At 41.1% G+C, this 19,781-nt stretch overlaps 3 protein-coding genes and 1 non-coding gene across 4 annotated transcripts in view; 1 reads left to right on the top strand and 3 right to left on the bottom strand.

The window, feature by feature from the left end:
• Window positions 1–4,783, bottom strand: part of chrna11 (cholinergic receptor, nicotinic, alpha 11) — a 36,927-nt gene extending 32,144 nt beyond the window's left edge. The window contains exons 1-5 of the mRNA XM_058619190.1: window positions 4,536–4,783; window positions 2,503–2,642; window positions 2,353–2,397; window positions 1,972–2,081; window positions 1,764–1,843 (exon numbers count right to left, since the gene is read on the bottom strand). Of these exons, the coding sequence (XP_058475173.1) occupies window positions 1,764–1,843; window positions 1,972–2,081; window positions 2,353–2,397; window positions 2,503–2,642; window positions 4,536–4,587 (427 nt within the window). The 5' untranslated portion in view covers window positions 4,588–4,783. The remainder of the gene's footprint in view (window positions 1–1,763; window positions 1,844–1,971; window positions 2,082–2,352; window positions 2,398–2,502; window positions 2,643–4,535) is intronic.
• A 4,495-nt stretch (window positions 4,784–9,278) lies between these two features.
• LOC131447488 (small conductance calcium-activated potassium channel protein 1-like) lies at window positions 9,279–16,490 on the top strand. Its single transcript, XM_058619304.1, has 9 exons — window positions 9,279–10,216; window positions 10,676–10,771; window positions 11,738–12,028; window positions 13,734–13,855; window positions 14,352–14,493; window positions 14,563–14,673; window positions 15,003–15,130; window positions 15,937–16,006; window positions 16,142–16,490. The coding sequence occupies exons 1-9, from the start codon at window positions 9,359–9,361 to the stop codon at window positions 16,370–16,372; spliced, it is 2,049 nt and encodes a 682-aa protein (XP_058475287.1). The 5' UTR covers window positions 9,279–9,358; the 3' UTR covers window positions 16,373–16,490.
• Window positions 16,491–16,902: 412 nt separating this feature from the next.
• On the bottom strand, window positions 16,903–19,440 carry rps27.1 (ribosomal protein S27, isoform 1). Its single transcript, XM_058618392.1, has 4 exons — window positions 19,341–19,440; window positions 18,615–18,723; window positions 18,414–18,524; window positions 16,903–17,133 (listed from the first exon to the last, which is right to left on the bottom strand). Exons 1-4 carry the CDS (start codon window positions 19,344–19,346, stop codon window positions 17,105–17,107), a joined length of 255 nt encoding a protein of 84 aa, XP_058474375.1. The 5' UTR covers window positions 19,347–19,440; the 3' UTR covers window positions 16,903–17,104.
• Window positions 17,707–17,835, bottom strand: LOC131448021 (small nucleolar RNA SNORA35). The gene has a single exon (XR_009234150.1). It is a non-coding gene; the product is annotated as a small nucleolar RNA SNORA35 (small nucleolar RNA).
• Window positions 19,441–19,781: the final 341 nt, after the last annotated feature.

Below are 19,781 nucleotides of genomic sequence, written 5' to 3'. Positions count from 1 at the left end.
GTGATTTTGGACGACATACTATACTATGACATTTTTGGGTGATTTTGGACGCATACTATACTATGACATTTTTGGGTGATTTTGGACGACATTCTATACCATCACTTTTTTGTCACATTTTGGACGACATACTATACTATGACATTTTTCTTGGTGATTTTGGACGACATACTATACTATGACATTTTTGGGTGATTTTGGACGACATACTATACTATGACTTTTTTGTCACATTTTGAACAACATACTATACTATGACATTTTTGCGAGATTTTGGACAACATACTATACTATGACATTTTTGGGTGATTTTGGACGACATACTATACTATGACTTTTTTGTCACATTTTGGACGACATACTATACTATGATATTTTTGGGTGATTTTGCACGACATACTAAACTATGACATTTTTGGGTGATTTTGGACGACATACTATACTATGACACTTTTGGGTGATTTTGGACGACATACTATACTATGACTTTTTTGGGTGATTTTGGACGACATACTATACTATGACTTTTTTGTCACATTTTGAACGACATACTAAACTATGACTTTTTTGTCACATTTTGAACAACATACTATACTATGACATTTTTGGTTGATTTTGGACGACATACTACACTATGACATTTTTGGGTGATTTTGGACGACATACTAAACTATGACTTTTTTGTCACATTTTGGACGACATACTAAACTATGACTTTTTTGTCACATTTTGGACGACATACTATACTATGACTTTTTTGTCACATTTTGGCAACATACTATAATGTGACTTTTTTTAAGCGATTTTGGACGTCATATTATATACTAAGACGTTTTATCACAAAAAAGGAAGTCCACAATCCCTGGCTTAGGAGGCCAGTGTCTTATCCATTAGGCCACTGGGACTCATTGTCTTTTGGCACATGTTGTTTTTTTGTCACATTTTGGACGATATATTATGCCTTTTTTTATGTCACATTTTGGAGGACATACTAAACTATGACTTTTTTGTCACATATTGGTATGCTATCGACACCTGAGAGATTTCACCTTTAAAATGTCTTAATTTACATGAAACTGTGTCTGCCACCCACAAACTTGATGCCTTTTAGTTAAAAGAATGTCTTCCTCTTCTTCCTCCTCTCTTTTTGGGGTCACCACAGCAGAGCATTTGTCCACATTACTTTACTCAACCCACATTTATCCAGCCTTGGGACCATCTCTAGGAGAACACTGGATGTGGTCCTCCTAATGAGCCCAAAAAGACCACAGCTCAGAAGCCACAGAAGTCACAAAAAGGCACTTTCACTGCTAATTATTTTCCCCTTTCCAATTGACTCCATCCCCTGCCGTCACTCTCCTCACTTTCGTGGTTAAACTTCCCCTCTTGTACCAAAACCAGGGCACAAGCTTTTCTATTCATCCACTAATTGGCTTTCATCCACAAATACAGCTTTAGGGAGCTGTATTTACATTCAGCAGCAGCCTATTAATAAACATGGATGACTGAACAGGATTTCTGAGCCATATCCACATTTAATGTCAGCCTGTTGTAGAGAGACGGAGGAAAGACTGAGCTGTGTCTTACAATGCTGGGAACCTGTAACCAATAGATAACCAGTGATGCTATTTAAACTAGTAAAATATTAATAAGTGCATAAACCAGCGAGGCAGAGAGTGAGATGCTGCTGATGCGCCGCCACAAACACACGATGTGATGAAAACTGATGACAGCATGAATGAGGATAATGAGAGGAAACTCACCTGGAGGCAGATATTTAGCATAACCACTGGAGTTCACCAGAACGTTGGTCTTAAAGGTGGAGTCAAAGTCATCATCTGCACTGAGGAAGGACAAGGAGAGGGAGTGACACGTGTGGGTCTGTGTGTGTGTGTGTGTGTGTGTGTGTGTGTGTGTGTGTGTGTGTGTGTGTGAGATGTGAGCGTTTTCAGTCACATGCACATGTTTTACCTGTTGTAGAGCAGGATGTCCGGCGTCCACACCTGATCTGTGGTGAAGCGGAGGTTTTTAACCCCGGGATGTTCGCTCTCGTTCCACTGGAGGTAGTGGTCGAACCAATTCTATAAAGCACAAAAACACAGATACTGTGTTATCTTTCACTTCAGGGGAAATCTATCCTTTTACCAGCCCCTACTTTGTTTTATTCGAGAGCCTATATAAATAAATAAAAGCTATAGATAAGGAATAATACTTTAATCACATTTTTAAAGCTTTAAATCATGACCAAATCCATTCACGCTTTAAAAACATGATTATGTAATTACAGGGAAATCACCTACAGCCATAACAGCAGCAAATCCATTATTTTCTTAGTCTCTCAGGATTTCTTACCATCTGTAGCCATATATTTGTGGTCAAGACTTGGTTCTTCTCGTCCTACAAGACATTAGATCACTTCAGCACATTTCTTTTTTCATGCTAATCTCTATAACAATTATGGCTATATATATATATATGTATATAACATGTATTCCCTCTTACCACGTCCATGATCTGTATCAAACTGAGGGAGAAGTAAACAGTGAGAGAGTGGGAGTCGTTTCCCACCGGCCGCTCCATCCGGTTGTAGTCTTTCAGCAGATTCTTCAGCAACGTCCTCTGGTGAGGACCCTGCACCGACACTTGAGATTAAGACAGACACATGAGAGAGTATTAAATCAAATCTGACAAAGTCTTAAGCTGAGAAAGTGAGGCACACATCATAACAAATCTGTAAAGTCTCAAGACCTCAAATGAAACCTCCGTAGAAAGGATGGATATTATATAAATGAAAATTTATGTTGCTGATCAAATCAGAAAATCAGAAAACGCATCCCTCAGGAGCTCGACGTGCTTATCTAAAAAAATAAAAAACAGGAAAGAGGAACACTTCTTAATTCTGCACTGATCATTTAATGATGAAATCAGCAGAAATAAACTAAAAATAACTTGTGTTGAAAACGAAACAAATGATATGTAGTGTGCTTACAGTGTAGAGTGAGCAGGATCTATTTAATAATGGCGATAAACATTATCAGAGCCTTAATTAATGCTGGCTAACAAAGCTCTTAGGTAACGCACAAAGATGTTGACACAGTCCCCAGACAAATAATGAACTGAAGTGTCAACTGTGCTGTGAATCACCAAAAAAACAAGGCTGTAAAGGACACAGCATAGCTACTTTTTTTTTTTTTTTTTTTTTTACTGCCTTACAACAAGTTTTATTCAAACTCGTAAAACAATATAATAACTATAATTCTGTTTTCTATTTCAATCTGAAGCGATAAAGAACGCGGCGATAAAGCGTTTCTCTTGTGACTCACGGGGTAAAGAATTAGCCCGATGGGCCTCACTTGTCCTCACCTGAATAAATGAATTTATTACAGCGCAGATCTGTTTACAGAGAGGATTCCTCACATGGAAACAGACAAAGAAGCTTCCAGCAGAGTTTGACTTTAAAACACTGGAGACAAACAGATAACAGTCTATGAGACTCTGGGGTGCATCTTATCCTGAAGACTATAGTATTTCCAAAACCTTATTTATGCATATTATACAGGTTAATATATGCATTCAATCTGAAAATAAGTACTGTGGGAGCAACATTACCCACAATAAAGGATTGGTGTCACAAAAGCAGACGAAGAATGCTTGTTGAATATTGCTGAAGTACTTTTCCCGTCTTTGTGAGGTGTTTTCAGTCGAAGCAGCCAAAAAGTGATAACAGCACATCTCTTTTCTTCTTTGAAAGTCAGTCTGCAGAAATATTTATCTAAAAGAAAGTGTTGCCCTCCGTGATCTCTTATCTTTTGTCCACACTGCTTTCCTCACTAGATAGCAACACAAACAAACAAACTATCAAGTAAATCCGTGCTGCTGCTTCTGCCTGGAGGCAAAGTTCAGAGATTCTCCCCTCAGCTTTGACGTCCTCCGCCAGCTTTTTCATTCAGAGATGACTTGTGCTGCTCAGGGCCTCGTCTCTAGTTTGGGCTGCAGAGACACGTCCACGTCACGACGGGGAGGTGAGACGGAGGAGACGGTTTAAATCACAACTCAATTGATCTGTGACCTGATCTGTTTGGTGTGTTTTTTTCGCAGATCTCTCTGATGTGTTTACAGACTCACAGACTTAAAGCCAGGTAGAAATAAGATGAGCGGTGTAATGGTAAGATTGTTGCTTCCTCATCTTTCTCTCTGCTAAAACATCTCATGCAAAGGCATCCAACCCTCAGGTCAACACAAGCATCTGTGTCCCAGAAAAATAAAGCACACTTGTGACAAAACTGTAAACAAATAAGCAAACAGGTGACTCAGATTCTCACTTTTCTTTTTTGCTGGAGTCGTTTCTGCTCCTACTTTACCGTCTTATCCCATCGTCTACTTCACACATCAAACGTCAAGATGACAGACAGACACCCATCAATTCATTCCTCTAACATTTTTGAGATTTTAAAGTGCTGCCGCCGCTGCTGCTGCTGCTGCTGCTGCTGCAATCTGATTCCTGAGAGCAGAGTGAAAGAGAGAGGCAGGCTCACCGTGGATCAAAGCTGAGAATCCAGAGAGGAGCAGAGCCACCGAGAGCCACATCCTGGTGCTGAGGAGCAGAGGCAAAGAGAAGACAGAGGAGGGAGAGACGCTCAGGCTGCTGGGGGAGGAGGAGGAAGAGGAGGAGGAGGAAGGGTTGGGAGGAGAGGAGAGGGAGGACACACTCAGGAAACTGCTGGAAATCCCTCGGTCTGCAGCCAGTTGGCATCACAGGGAAGAAGTGAGAGCGTGTGCTGGAACAGAGGCAGCGCAAGAGGAGGAGGAGGAGAAGGAGGAGATGCTCTCTCTCTCTCTCTCTCTCTGCCTCTCTCTCTCTGCCTCTCTGCTTCCACGTCTCTGTGGGAGGTGTGACTAAAAATGGAGCGCACAAAAGGGAAAGATGTCAGTGATGAGGGTGAAGGGGTTGAAGATTGAGCAGGAGGCAGGAAACGGGGAGGTTTAATTGCCCTGGTTTTTTTCACCTTATTTACACAGAAGAGAAGACGATGTACACAGTTTATAAAGGAGCTTCGCTCTGAGGGAGAATTGATTGAAAAGGGTAAAGTGTGGAAATGGTGGCAAGAATCCATCTATAACAATTAAACACTGGAATAAGGGGAAGTGTTGAGTGTTTAATCTGTAAATGTGGACTTAATCTGCAAGTTAAAGCTCATTTTCTACAGTCAAATAAAAATGATTCACCTGTGTGGATATAATCTCTGTGTAAGGATGGACATTCAGAGCTGAATCACATTTCTCACTTATCCCTGTATTTCATTCCTTCTTCTAAAGTGTGTGTCTGTGTGTGAGTGTGTGTGTGTGTGTGTGTGTGTGTGTCTTTCTGTGAGAGTGTGTGTGTCTGTGAGAGAGTGTGTGTCTGTGATAGAGTGTGTGTCTGTGAATGTGTGTGTCTGTGATAGAGTGTGTGTCTGTGAATGTGTGTCTGTGAGAGTGTGTATGTCTGTGAGTGAGTGTGTGTGTGTGTGTCTGCATGAGTGTGTGTGTGTGTGTGTGTCTGCATGTGTGTGTGCGTGTGTGTGTCTGTGTGAGTGTGTGTGTGTGAGTGTGTGTTATGGCTGGCTGAGCACGACATGTGTCAAAAATATATGGCTGCTGGTTACTCATATGATAACATACTACTGGGGTTATGGTCACGGACTGTTGGACTGGAACCTGTATGTGTCTGCACACACACACACGCACACGCACACACACACACACTATGAGCAGGGGGGTTGGTGGGGTGAGCTTTGAATCAGCAGGGCAGATGGACCCCAGTTTAATTGAGAAAGTGCTGGACTCTGCAGGAGGGCAACGAGAACATGCACAGTTAAACTCTTCTTCTCATTTGTCCTCATGAAATGCTGATGCAAGGACAGAGGCAGCAAGAGACAGAAAGACTGAGGAAGAGGGAGGAAGAAAGAGTTGGACTGTATAATAGATTACCCTATTACTTCTACTGCACTTTGGAATTACCCCCCCTCGCAGGCGGCCTGTCACACATCCACGGTGCTCCTGAGCCACACATTCATGCTCGGCTGCACACAGGGGATGGGAAGTGGCCCTCAGAGGGGAGAAGAAGGATGGCTGGGACGAGGACACAATATGGAGCGTGGAGACACAGTATGAGAGCCAGTAATGCATCATCAGAGGTGAAGCGTCTCGTTGCTGCCGCTGCTGCAGCGCTGCATTAATGCCACTTACATATGCAAAAAAAAAAAAATGACTTTACACATAAAAAGCTCCTTGTGTTGTTATGCATCACACAGCCAGTGCCAGAGGCAGAATTCATTACACTTCATTAAAAAAGGCAGATTAGAACGACTGAGGTGTGGGTGACATCTGCTGGTTTGTTTTTTTAACTGCATATGCTGCTTTTAAGCGCTCAGCATCACTTTTTTTTCTTTTTAATTTTAGAGGTGGATTGAGGTGATGTGTTAATTAAAAAGAGAGAAACAAGGATCAGTGAGTCGAGCCAGTGCCATGAAGAAGATTTATTGGAAAACAATTTGGGTGAATTAATGAAAACACAGAGAAGTTTAAGTTTAAGTTACATCATTGATGATGATAAGTGGACAATCATTGGCTCACTAACTAATGTGCTAACACACTATTCTGTGAAATTTGTTGTGTTTTTCCTGGAGTCTAATGACACAGCAGCAGCAGCAGCGGCAGCAGCAGCAGCAGTGAGGGCCATCGCTCTGTCATCCCTGTCTGTGCTAAACGCTGAACGCCGCCCCTGACAATGCAGCCATCAGGTCTGCTGTGCTGTGTGTTTTTAATTACTCTGCTGATTAGATTGGGCCCTCTCCTGCGCTGACGTGTCCCCTCCGCCTAATTGGCTGTTATCGACAGAACCAGCACATACATCCACTCTGCCTGTGACGTCTGATTTGTCAGAGTGGCCCTTCTTTTCTTTTTTCTTCTCTTTTCTTTTTTTGGTCTTGAATTGAATTTAGCAGATGGAGTTCTCCACTAGTGGACACTCCAATAAAACGTTATGGTGTGAATTGTTAAAGGTGTGCACCAGCAATTTAGCATCAGTACCTTTGTAGCTCTCATTTACTCTGGATGGACAGTTATACAGATACAGTATATTATGTTAAATGCATTCAGATCATGCATATCAGGATTTGGCCCCAAATGAAACTTAGAAGAATAAACATATTTCTTATATTAAATATGTCTTTTTAAAAGTATTATTTAGTCTTGTTTTCAAATCTAATAACGTTCTAATTGTGCCTTTGTCTCATTGTAGAGGAGAACACCGATGAATAATCTATCAATCGTATCAATATATCTGAATCATCTTTCTAATATTTACAGAGATATATTTATTTGTATCATACCAGAACTTTATCTTTTGGCCAACACTTTCCTCCGGATTAGACTAAAGGAATTAATTCCCTGACCAGAGGATTAACTGAACCTAATTTAGGATTCAGGAAGCAGCTGTGCCATTTAGCACTAACAGCAATTAGTGGACTGCAAATATTTAATCTTACTCTCCGAGCGGCTATAGGATGATTTGCTATGGAGGAGACTAATTGAAGATGTACTGGCCCACGGCCACACGGGCCAGAAGAATTGACATACTTAGCTACCAGCTAAAACAGCCTGGATTTACAAGCGCTTGGCCAGAAGCATGAATTAATTTCAGCGTCTTCCTGATGCACATATATATCCTTCCAGCAACTTCTTGTTACAAGGACAACATAACAAGGACATCTGCAGTCTGTTTTTGCATTGGTTTTATAATATATCGGAATATATAATATTATAGAATCCACTCCTCTGTGTGTGTGTGTGTGTGTGTGTTTAGCAGCTCCACAAGGCTTTGGTTTTGTCAGACACGCTCTGATGCGTAGACAGTTGAGAGCGTCTTGGCTGCAGAATATCAAAACAAAACAACTCCAGACAACAGCATCTGGCTCAGTCTCAGAGTGGATTTAGCATCATTAATGTATTCTACATCTGGAGGGTTGCAATCTCACGGTTTGATCAGACTGCAGCCATGTTTTTACTCTCCCACCTGTGCTGAGTCACCGTCACTATCACTATCACGATCACTCTTCTCTCTGTCTCTCTGTCTTTAAATACATGCTGTCTTCAGATTAAATGCTGCCCTTCTTTATCCTGCCACTGTGTGGACGCTCTCCACCCACTCTCTGCTCCTTGGATCTTTCCATTTAGATGGATATTATCCGCGCGCCCATCTGTCGCTGGGATTTGTTGTGTCTTTAATGCTTAATACCCTTCTGCGATCTCTGCATATTGTTCAGTTAAGAAGTGACATATTTGATATTTCATAAGCTCACGAGTATCAGCTCTCTGTCTCACTTGATTAATCCCGGCTCCTAATCCGGTGAATTGATAGTGACTGCCATTATTCTCTTTGGAAGATTAGATTCTTTTGTATAACCCATTGTAAATTCTCGAACAGTAACGGCATCAGCAGTGAAAACTATGAATGAAAAGTGATTATATTATAATTTCTTATCAGACATTCAGGCTAATTATTGCCACCCATGCACCTGTGCATGCCCAACACACACACACACACACACACACACACACACACACACACACACACTAACCCTTAACCCTTAAAAAAAAAACTTTAAAGTTGTAAGGACCAGCCAAAATGGTCAAAGGTCAAAATGTGTCCTTTGCTACAAACATGTACACACACACACACACACACACACACAGATGACTCCCTCTTTTCCTTTGCAACATCTGCAACTCAGAGTCGCTGCTGTCATTAAGCCGCCGCAGCTTTAAGGAAGAGGTCCTGATGGTGGACCGGTCATAAAACAAAGGGAATAGATGAACTAGGAAAAAATGTCATGGATATCCTCGGGTATTTGGCTCATATGTTGTCATATGCGGGTTCATAACCTCTGCTTGAGTCACTGGGAGGAGCTTGGCGGTGCTGAGGCTGCTAATGGAATGCTGTCAGGTTCATACATGCGATGGAATATTTGGTTGTGATCCCAGTGCAGTTCTTTGGCGCATCTTGACGGGTTCTATGTGTGTGATAGTTTGGAAGCCATCCTTAATGAGAGACATGAGTTTGAACCATTTTGGACTTTGCTTGGAGAAGAGAAACTTCTTGTGATGGAAGAGAAGATGCAGATATTTGGAGGAATTTCCCGATAAAACTGTAAAAGTGTTCATCCTCACAGATCACAGATTATATATTTCCCAGGGGATCTGACTGAAAAGGTAAGTGTTTACAATATTTTAACAACAGGAGGACAATCTCTCACCGTCCCATAAAACCTTTAAAGTAAAAGCTACAGTGGATTCTTACCCTTTCAATCTTCACACAATGGAACACTCTGCCTCTATGAACTTGACTGTGGTGGATGGAGATGAGGTGGAGGACCAGCGACCTCTCCTCCCAACAAGGATAGTTCCCCTACCTCAGGTGTGCTCTCCACAGTGTGGGATACACCACACAGTCCAAACATCGGCCGACCACACCGTGTGGCTGGACCGCAGCCAAGCCGTGACCACCACGCTTTTATACAACGGCCATCTTTATGTCGCGCCTTCTCCTCGCTCTAAAAAGAGGGCAGACAAAGTGAAAGGCAAGGAGAAGAAGTGTGAGAAGAGGTCAGGGGGCATCAGAGCAAACCCGGGACACAAGGAGCAAAATCACCAGTGCAGAGGCAAAAATGCAACAATCCACAGACTCCAGGAGAGAGTCACCTCTTTCACCGACATCCCCATGTCTCCCCGTGACTCACCGGGTAAGAGCCCGAGCAGGTCACATGTAGACACCAAGGACGTTGAGAGCAGGGGAGGCTGCAAGACAGACAAGGCCTCTCTGGAGATGCACGGCCGTCTCCCAGAGATCGTCATCACCAGCAAAGATGACGACCGCCAGCATCAGAACAAGACATCCCAGTATCACCAGGACCCGAGGAAGAGCAAAGGCCTGCTGCCAGGAGCCGAGTGTCCCAGTCCAAGCCCCAGTCCCAGTCCTCATAGCAGTCCAAAGCACAAGGCAGAGGACAAGGACGACCACTACTGGAAGACCCACGGTATCGGCTGGCGGCTCGTCCGCAGGAGGACTCTGTTTCTGAGGAGGCAGCGGCTGAGCGACTGCACTCTGGCTGTGGGGATGTTCGGCGTGGTGCTGATGGTGATGGAGACAGAACTGTCATGGAGCGTCTACAGCAAGGTCAGAGAGGGAATGTTGACCCCAAAGAACCCCAATGGGATCTGTGAATGTTGTGCTGGGATGTAAAAGGTTTTTCGTTATTCTCTTCTCTGAGAAGAGCCCGTCACATTTATTCCCGCAAAGTCGTCCTGACAGAGAAAATAACATCATTACATCCTTCATTACACATCAGTGAGAAGAAGATTTAATCGGGATTTTTATGCTGTTTGGCAAAATGTGTCACGTCAGTAAGGGATAAACTGATAAAACTGCAGTAAAATGCACGGTAATGTTCATTATGAGAAACATGTGGATTATCTTGATGTACAGTATGTAAGATTAGGAGATTACACGGGATCACTGATGCCATTTTGTCGTTTGAGCTTTACAAACAGCGATCAGTGATGTCATGTGCATATTAACATGTGTGTGTGTGTGTGTGTGTGTGTGTGTGTGTGTGTGTGTGTGTGACTCCCACAGAGCTCCATCTACTCCCTCGCGCTCAAGTCCGTCATCAGTTTGTCGACGCTCGTCCTGCTCGGCCTCATCATAGCCTATCACTGCTGTGAAGTGCAGGTATCTGATCTGTGTTTTTAAGCCAAATGCAGTAAAAATGAAGGTGAAAATGTGTCACTTTATGAACAAGTTATGGCCGTGATGAGAGAACTGGAAGAATGACCTTTTAAAAATCACGCTTCTGTTGGCTGGAGTTACTAATTTAACATACTTAAAATGGCCTTGTTGTTTGAAAAGGTCAGTTTTCTTTTCTGTAAGCAGTGCTTCCCAAAGTATGGGCTGGGGTCCTCTGCTGGGCTTTGGTGGTATTGCAGTTGGGCCCAAAACTGGACCATAAAAAATGCAGTGCAGTAACAACATGGTAATAATTCTGTAACACTGTAGTAATATAATGGTAATATCATCTTTTTTTCTATTAATATAAATAAAAAATAGCTTTAATATCAGTATAATATGGTACATGTTTTTTTTGTTGATGGTTAAGTATTATTACAAAACAATTACCACTGATATTAGCCCTATTAGAATTGAGATGCTATGAGCATATTACTTTCCTATGATAAGATGACTACTACACTGTTGCTATGGCTACTGTCTCACTTTGTTTTTCAGGTTTTAATGATGTGTGTTTATTTATAAATGACCAAACACATAATCACAATTATTTTAATCATCATTGAAATGATGGTTAGTCGTTGGTAATTGGGACAAATGATCTTGATTTGAAAGTAATCTGTTTGCTTCAATGTTTAAATGAATTTAATTCAATTTATTTATTTATTTATGTATTTATTCATTCTCTTGTTTTGGCAATGTGCAAATCTGGACCTCGGAAGTTCTGTGAACCTATGTCAAATCTTTTTGTCCTGTGGATTTAAGTCTATTTGTGACTTTCTCATCACAGTGCGTGGCTTTAGCGCAGACATGAGTTCTGGGCTTAAATCATCCTCTGACCTCACAGACTGATGCACACAGCCCTCTGTCGTGCTCAGCCTCACTATAACACTCTCTGTCTCCCTGTGGTAGCTTTATGTCAATGACCTTGGTGCAGAGGATTGGCGGATCGCCATGACAACAGACCGCTTGGCTCTGATGGCCCTGGAGCTGCTAGTCGCGGCCATTCACCCGTACCCCGTGGGTCTGCTGGCGTACTTTCAGCAGAGCTCGGCGGCTCGCTTGTCGTCGTCAGAGACAGAGCTGGAGATCGCGCTGACTCTGCCCATGTTGCTCAGACTCTACCTGCTGTGGCGAGTCATGATGCTGCACAGCCGCCTCTTCACTGACACGGCATCCCGCAGCATCGGGGCCCTCAACAAGGTCAGGGGTCACGTGGTCTCAGAAAGCAGCCAGCTATGATAGGAACATAGCACAGAGAAGAGGGAACTGTCAAAACTGTTGTGCACTGCCAAGTAGATTTGAACACACAAGGAATTTGCTGTGGTGTTTTGGTGCGTAACAAAGAAACAGGATTAGGGATTAAAGTGTCTCTCTTAATTAAATCTGTCTGTCGCAAGAGAGAGCGAATAAATTGTGCCAAATAAAAAATGTGGTGACAGTTTAACCACTTTTTTACTATTAAGCTCACTTTGTTCACATTCACCTTATTTTCCTGTAATCTGAGAGAGAAATTAATGACTGTTATCAATGCACATAGTTAGCTGAATTCTAAATATAGTTATTCAATCTAATCTCAATTATAGTTAGATTTAACATTTAGATTTAGATGTAACGTTTATATTTAAGTCTTTGCAACAAACGCTTTACGCTCACAGTCCAAAAACATGCAGATTTGGGGATTAGGTAAATTGGACACTCTAAATTGACCATAGAGCCCTTCGCCCTATGTCAGCTGGGACTGCGGCCAGAACCCTCATGACCTTCATGTGGAGGATAAAGTGGTAGAAGATAAATGAATGAATTTATATTGAACACAGAGTGTTTCGGCTACTTGTTTCCATTACTATGTTGAAGTGTACAGTATATACAGAGGCTATAAGGCAATCTGATTAAATATATATATAAATATATTTTGTGGCAGCCTGTGGCCAAGTGGAAAGGGAACTGGGCTTGTAACTGGAGGGTCGCCGGTTAAGGTCCCAGCCAGGTCAAAAGGGCTGGGGTACCCCTGAGCAAGGTACCCAACCCCCATTGCTCCTAATTCTAGGATGGGTCAAATGCAGAGAAATAACAATTTTCCTAAAGGGATTAATAAAGTATAAGATTTAGATTTATTTATTTCATTTTCACCAACTATATAAACACATGTTTAAAATCAAATTGAATTTGTGAAATTTGGAAATAAGTCACAGTTTAAAGTACTAATTTTGTGACTTCTGCACAATTATTGCAACTTCATATCACGACTAAAAATGTGATATAAAATGAATCACAACTTTGACTCAACAACACATAAGAAGCCTGAATAAGCCTGAATATGTGACAAACACACACCCCCAGGATGTCCATATAAGGAGTTGTGTATTATTCCCACGGTAATTTACCATGGGTGCACCTGTGCTGCATTAGCACTAAGGGTTAACACTGAGGTGAAGGTCCATTTTTGTCTCACATCCCAGGAAAATTTGAAATTTTGAACAAAGTGAGCTAAATAATCAAACAAGAAGAAAAAAAACTGTAATCAAATGTTGTTATTCAACTCCACATACAAAACAACTTAGCGTTAAGACTTAAATATGCACAATTATTATTATATATGTATCTATTTAGTATCTCTTGATTCCCGTCACATGTCTCCACATTCTGAACATGTCTCTCACTTTAACTCTCCTCCGCTCGTCTGCACTTTTTTCCCACATCTGATCATAATCCAGCCGACATAATCCTTTCCCTAAAAATTCTATTTAACAGTGACGAAAATGAGCTTTAGCAATTCCAAACCCACATTTCATGTATCAAGCCCATATCTCCTCTGTATTATGTAATCATAATCTGACAGGTGCCATGTTGAATAATCTACCTCAGAGTATGATGTAGTGTAATGGGTCCTCTTTGTGATCTTCAGATTCACTTCAACACCAGGTTTGTGGGGAAAACACTGATGACGACTTACCCCGGCACCGTGCTCATGATCTTCAGTGTTTCTCTGTGGATTGTGGCAGCGTGGGGCTTACATGTGTGTGAGAGGTATGAAGTTACCCACGATGCAATGCACAAGTTGAAGCATTTGTGTGTTTTCATTTTGTCAGCACTTTAATTTAAATGTCCTTTTTGCACGACACAAGAAGTTACTTTAACTTAAGTACATTTTTAGCCCAGTACTTTAACTTGTACTTAAGTAAAATCTTATCAAAAATACTGGTACTTTTACTTGAGTACAATATATCAGAACTCTTCCCACCTCTGCATTGGTGGTACATGTACCACAGTTTGAGAACCATGGCTTTAGAGAGTATTAAACCATTCTTTGTCCTTCCTGGGCTACTGGACAGGTGATATTTCCAGGTGATAATACTTCATTTAAAACATAATAATGAATATTGTTGATCCCTATACTTTACAGACTGGATTTTTACTGTCAGACCAAAACAATATTTTTATGAACCAAAATCCCATTCTGTGCGTTTTAGTGTCAAGATTGACCATCTATAAAAACATAATGTCTGTTTATTTACTCCCGCAGACACCACAACTACAAAGACCTCAGCAGCAACTACATGGAAGCCTTGTGGATGATCTCCGTCACGTTCCTGTCCATTGGTTATGGAGACGTGGTGCCTCACACCTACTGTGGACGCAGCATCTGCCTCCTCACTGGAATAATGGTGAGTGGACGGAGACGTGAGCTCAGACTCTCATGACATTAAACGTGTGTGTGATCCTGACTCTCACAGGGAGCAGGCTGCACTGTCCTGGTGGTGGCGGTCGTAGCAAGGAAGTTGGAGCTGACCAGAGCAGAGAGGCATGTCCACAACTTCATGATGGACTCCCACATCTCTAAGAGGGTAAAGATTAATGTCTCCCTCCATAATCTGTGTATTCTCAGTGAGATTGTGCACACACTATAACCATAGTCTTAATCATAATCTCATCTGTTAAGACAAATCTAAGAAGTGGAGTGAAACAAATGTGCCTCTTGTTTATGATCATCAGTGTACTGTGTTGATAGATCCTGACACAACACTGTTGGAAAAACTGCTGAATTATCTCAATTTATGAGCAGGTTACAAAGCTGCGTATGAGGTGTAAATGACTGAGCACAGTAAAACAACAGCCTTTAAGACATTAAAATAATTCTCCAGAGTGTTTTTATTCTTTCCATCATTTCACTCAGATAAAAATTGCCGCAGCAAATGTGCTGAGGGAGACTTGGCTCGTCTACAAATACACAAAGCTGTCGGGAAAAAGAGATGACACCAGAGTCTGCATGCACCAGCGGAAGCTGCTGCTGACCATCCATCAGTAAGACACTTATCCTTCATATCAACCTGCTTCTCAATTAATCGTCCAGTGAGTAAAATGTATTTTAATTTGACAGAAATTGAAGATAAAATAATGATTTTACTTTTTTTAATCACCTGATTGCGTGAATCGTTGTCTTTTCAATATCCATATCAGTAGCTGAGTCAAACAACATGTTTTTACAGTAGCCCACAAAGGACAAACTAAACATCTTTTGAGTTTTGCTGCCAACACAGGGCTACACTGATTCTCAACATGCAACTTCACCAGTAAATGTTGTTCAATTCTACACACTGTACCTTTATAGCTTAACATTCTTAAGAAAAATATTTCAAATAAAGGACATTTTAAAGTGACTACCTATTTTAATTGTTTTCAAAATGAAGTCATTTAGTGACCAGCCTCCTTAAAGGGTCAGTTTACTCAAATCACAGAATCATTAGTTTTAAAATTGAAAGTGAGAATATGTACGTTTGCGTCACCTGCTTTAAAGAACTTTACCTAGTCTAATGGTGGCTAATGTTTGTGAAGTCTGGGCACATATTGTTATATAGCCATTCAGTTACTAGGCTATTGTCATTTATTAGTTACACACACACACACACAAGGAGACAATGTGGACAGAAGAAATAATGTTGCATGTTAATCTACATACCACATATGAAGATGTTCTACTTTTAGTAGTTCTTTAAATAGTTGGAATGTTATGGATCCCTTTCCCAAAATGGTTGAATCGACTCTTTAAACTGCTTTTGTCTTCAGTTTCCTACGATTAATGTGACATTTATCTGCTCTGGGACCTTCAGGCTGCGTCGTGTAAAGATGGAGAAGAGGATACTAGCAGACCAGGGGAACACATTAGTTGACCTCTCCAAGGTGAGAGAGGCAAGTGAATGCATCGTCACATTTCTCTTCCTGTGGAAAAACTCCACAAAGTCAGATCTAACATTCCCTGATGCCTTTTCATCCTCTTCTTTTCACACACCACCGTGGACGTGAACCCCATCGCAGATACAGAGCCTGATGTACGACGTGTTGTCCGAGGTGCAAGGCTGCAGAGGGGAGCTGGACTCACACATCCACAGCCTGGAGAAGCATGTGGAGGAGCTGAGGGAGGGCTTCAGGAGCCTGATGCCACTTCTGTCCAACACTCTGTCCACTCAGAACTCCTCCATACGACACCTTCTCAGGGAGAGGGAGGGGAAGGCAGAGACAGCCGGTATGAGTGGAAGTGACAGGTAGAGACGATGGGGACATGTCTGACACCTCGTGCAAACTTGTCTTGAGGCTCGTCTTGTCTGGAAGATTCATCAGAAGTGAACAGATGAAACCAGTATAGAATACATTTTTAATAGCTAAAAAAAATTGTGAGGTTCAGAAGAAATTTTTTTTTAATTTACTTATGTCCCTTGGTAACATAATAAAAAAAAATATCTCACCTTTGTAAATCAAATAGGATCTTCAACTGAGAACCTCCCTTAAGCTTCCATAACCCCATTATGTTCCCAGGTGCTCATAGAAATTATATATTTTAACTTCGTTGCAGCCCAACTGAGAGCAAACTTGATGACTTCACTCTCAAGTAGCTCCATCTTAACACAGCACTTGTTCTGGTTTCAAAATATGCAAATCTACATAAAGCTTTGAATTATTTTGAAGAGAATGTTAACAGATTCTGTGTTTGAGTTAAGACAGATTTTTTATTATTGTTATAACTATTGTGTCAATCAGGCTCTTGCCAAGTAAAAAGTTCAGTAAGCACACACACAAGCTTCACATTTAGCCAAAACAATTTTTATTAAAGAGAGACAGGGTTGGAGGGTGGAGTTACAGCATCAACTGATCTGTGTCAGTGAACAGTGAAAATTCATCTGCTGCCTTCAGGTCTCTGTCTGTGAGCAGACCGCTAGGTCCAGAAGCTGATATCAACCGGTCCATCCCCTCCTCTCCCCTTCAAAGCTCCGGGGAGAACAGCTAGTGTTGCTTCCTCCTGAATGAGCACCCTACAAGAGGAGACAGTGACGGGAAAGTCAGTCAGCTGCCAACAAAAGAGCAGCTGTACAGTACAGGAACACTGCACACTGTGCACTCAGTGCTATTGTGTCGCACAATGCTGAGCCAAACAGAAAGTAAACATCACTTCCTATGCCTGACTAACTTCATGGTTACTGAGCGTGGTAAGAGTTGCTAATGCAACACCACTGACTAATTGAGATTAAAAGTGTTGCTGCTCATTTCTCCAGCAGCATTAAACCTATGGCTGAATAATGAATTATTTTTTAAATCAAAATCATAATTTGAAATAATGCAATAAGTAAATTGCAAAGGCTGCATTTTGATTTTTAGTTTTCAATTGTTCTGTGCAAATAAAAGGAATGTGCATTTGTATTGGTGTTCTTGTCCTTGCAATAAAATACCAGTAGTAGTCACTGTTCGGACATGTAACGTAGTAATGCTTAAACTTTTAAATCTACTACTACAGTGAAATTATATCACCAATCATATGGAAATATCTAGCAGAAAAATAAATCACAATTAAATATTTTTCTGAAGTCATTTAGCCTTTATGAGACAGAAAATGTTCTCAGCCTTCGAAAGGGGGAAGCCATTATGTAGCTCAACCCTTCTGCAAACTGAGGTTAATCTGGCACTGGAATGAGATTGGAAGACCACAGCAGAGGAAGTCCAGTCACTTATCAGTGCGGCCAATGACTCAACATACACACCAACTGTTTGAAATTTTTCTGTCAAACAAGCAAAAAATAAATAAAATGTCATCCAGTGGCTTTCATTCACCAGGTTACAGTGTCTGGATTTAATACCCAACATTTCCCCTCACTTATTTGACAGTATGTTGGATTGAATATCCATCTATCTTCTATTACTTTGTCCTCCACAGTTGAGAAATAAAGCAACTAAAGTGTGAGGCTCTGGAAAAATCATGTTTTCCCAAACCAACAAAGTTCCTACACTAGGGATTTTCTATCCTGCCCTGCAATTAGCAAAAGCAGGAGTCAAACTGAGTGACTGACTAAAGATTCTAAGACATGAGTTACTAATTGGTTGGATTTTGTGAGAACAATTTAAGGCTATGTGGTGATTTAAGATAACATGCTCAAAAGCAGACATCACACAGATTGATAAACTGAATGAGAATCACAAACATTTGTGTGACTGGTAGAATAGAGAAAATGAACTTAAGTACACAAGTAGCCCCTCACAACAACTCCTGTCCATTATTATGAGGTTGTGGAAACATGTATAACTGTAGAACAGTACTGACCCTCTGTGAGACGTGCTTTGCCTCCAGTGGGCTGACACAGGACTGTGGAACAACCAACACACAGCACAACTGTCTGAGCGTGACTGAACACCGTCGTGATCTTGTAGCATCCTGTAAAGAGGGGAAAAAAAGGTGGTTTGCATCTTCCATAGAAGAAAATAATTTAATTTCGGATTTTGAGAAGAGGGGGAATTATTATACCTGGACATTTCACATCCATAAAGTAAGAGTTAGGACTCTGTACAAGACGCTTCTTCTTGTGCCTCCTCTTCTCCTCCTCAGGGGATGGATGCAACAAGTCTTTTGCGAGCTAAACAAGACAAGGAGGAAATTAAGTGAAACGTGTATGAATCCAAACAGACTGGGCTTCTCTGGTCAGAAATCACATATTAGATTTGTTTTACGAAATTATAAATAAAATACTGAATCGTGGTAGTTTAACTGTATATAGTAGATGTAAAACAGGCAAGTAAAGTGTTTTAAGAACACCGTCTTGTAATGCGAAACGTGAAGGCTCCTCGTCTGGCCTACACTCCTTGGGTTAGATAACGCAGGCCGCGCATTTTCACATAAAGCAGTTTATTCTTCAATTATGAAGATTAAATATATATATTAAGTAAAATAATCGGGACCTAACCTCACAACATTAACCTTACTGTTAATAACTGTTGACGTGAAGTTTACCACACCGTCCTCCGTTAGACTGGCTCCATGTTTGCGATGTGCGCGCGGCCATCTTGTGTCACAATGCGGTCACAATGTGGACGAGAATTCTCTAAAAACTATGACTAAAACTTAACCAAAGCCGCTGAAAATTACTCTGAAATGGTCGCTAATGTTTTACGTGAACGATAAGCCGCGCGGTAGCCTCGCAACATACAATTAAACGGTAAAATGTGTATGGTTCAGCAGCCTGAGAATACTCACTGGCATGTTGGCGAGGAAAGAGCCGTTGCCGAAAAGGAGGCTTAACCGGAAGCGAGGGCTTCATATCGGTTTGTTCCTTTGAGCACAGGCCGGATGTGACGACTGTTACAAGTCACGGCTGCCATATTTGTGAGGTCAAGTTTTCTTTATTTTTTATTTTTAAAAGATTGACACATTAACAACAATACAACAACAGAAACATAATTGGGACAAAATTATTTTTTTTGTTTATTTGTTTTTTTAAATATTGTAATAAACAAATCTACAGTCATTACAGCCTGGTTTTCAACTGAAGATACTGTCTTTAGGAAACACAAAAAAAAACATACTTAAGTGAAAGTACACATTTTAAAAATACTAAAAAGTGCAAGTAGCTACACAAAAAACCTAATCAATTACAGTAACACGTGTAAATGTCATTCATTACTTTCCACCTCTGGT

This window comes from Solea solea, chromosome 20, assembly GCF_958295425.1.
Source record: "Solea solea chromosome 20, fSolSol10.1, whole genome shotgun sequence".
NCBI classification, from domain to species: domain Eukaryota; kingdom Metazoa; phylum Chordata; class Actinopteri; order Pleuronectiformes; family Soleidae; genus Solea; species Solea solea.
The sequence above is the reverse complement of the archived record's forward strand: the minus strand, read 5'-3'. Positions and strand labels throughout refer to the sequence as shown.

Excerpts from the sequence above, each read along its gene's own strand:
- LOC131447488 (XM_058619304.1), top strand. The coding sequence starts at position 9,359 with ATGGAACACTCTGCCTCTATGAACTTGACTGTGGTGGATGGAGATGAG. Across the intron at positions 15,131-15,936 it reads CTGCTGCTGACCATCCATCA|GCTGCGTCGTGTAAAGATGG; the intron begins GTAAGACACTTA and ends TGGGACCTTCAG. Across the intron at positions 16,007-16,141 it reads CATTAGTTGACCTCTCCAAG|ATACAGAGCCTGATGTACGA; the intron begins GTGAGAGAGGCA and ends ACCCCATCGCAG.
- rps27.1 (XM_058618392.1), bottom strand. Across the intron at positions 18,525-18,614 it reads TATGGATGTGAAATGTCCAG|GATGCTACAAGATCACGACG; the intron begins GTATAATAATTC and ends CCCTCTTTACAG. Across the intron at positions 17,134-18,413 it reads CAAAGCACGTCTCACAGAGG|GGTGCTCATTCAGGAGGAAG; the intron begins GTCAGTACTGTT and ends CTCCTCTTGTAG.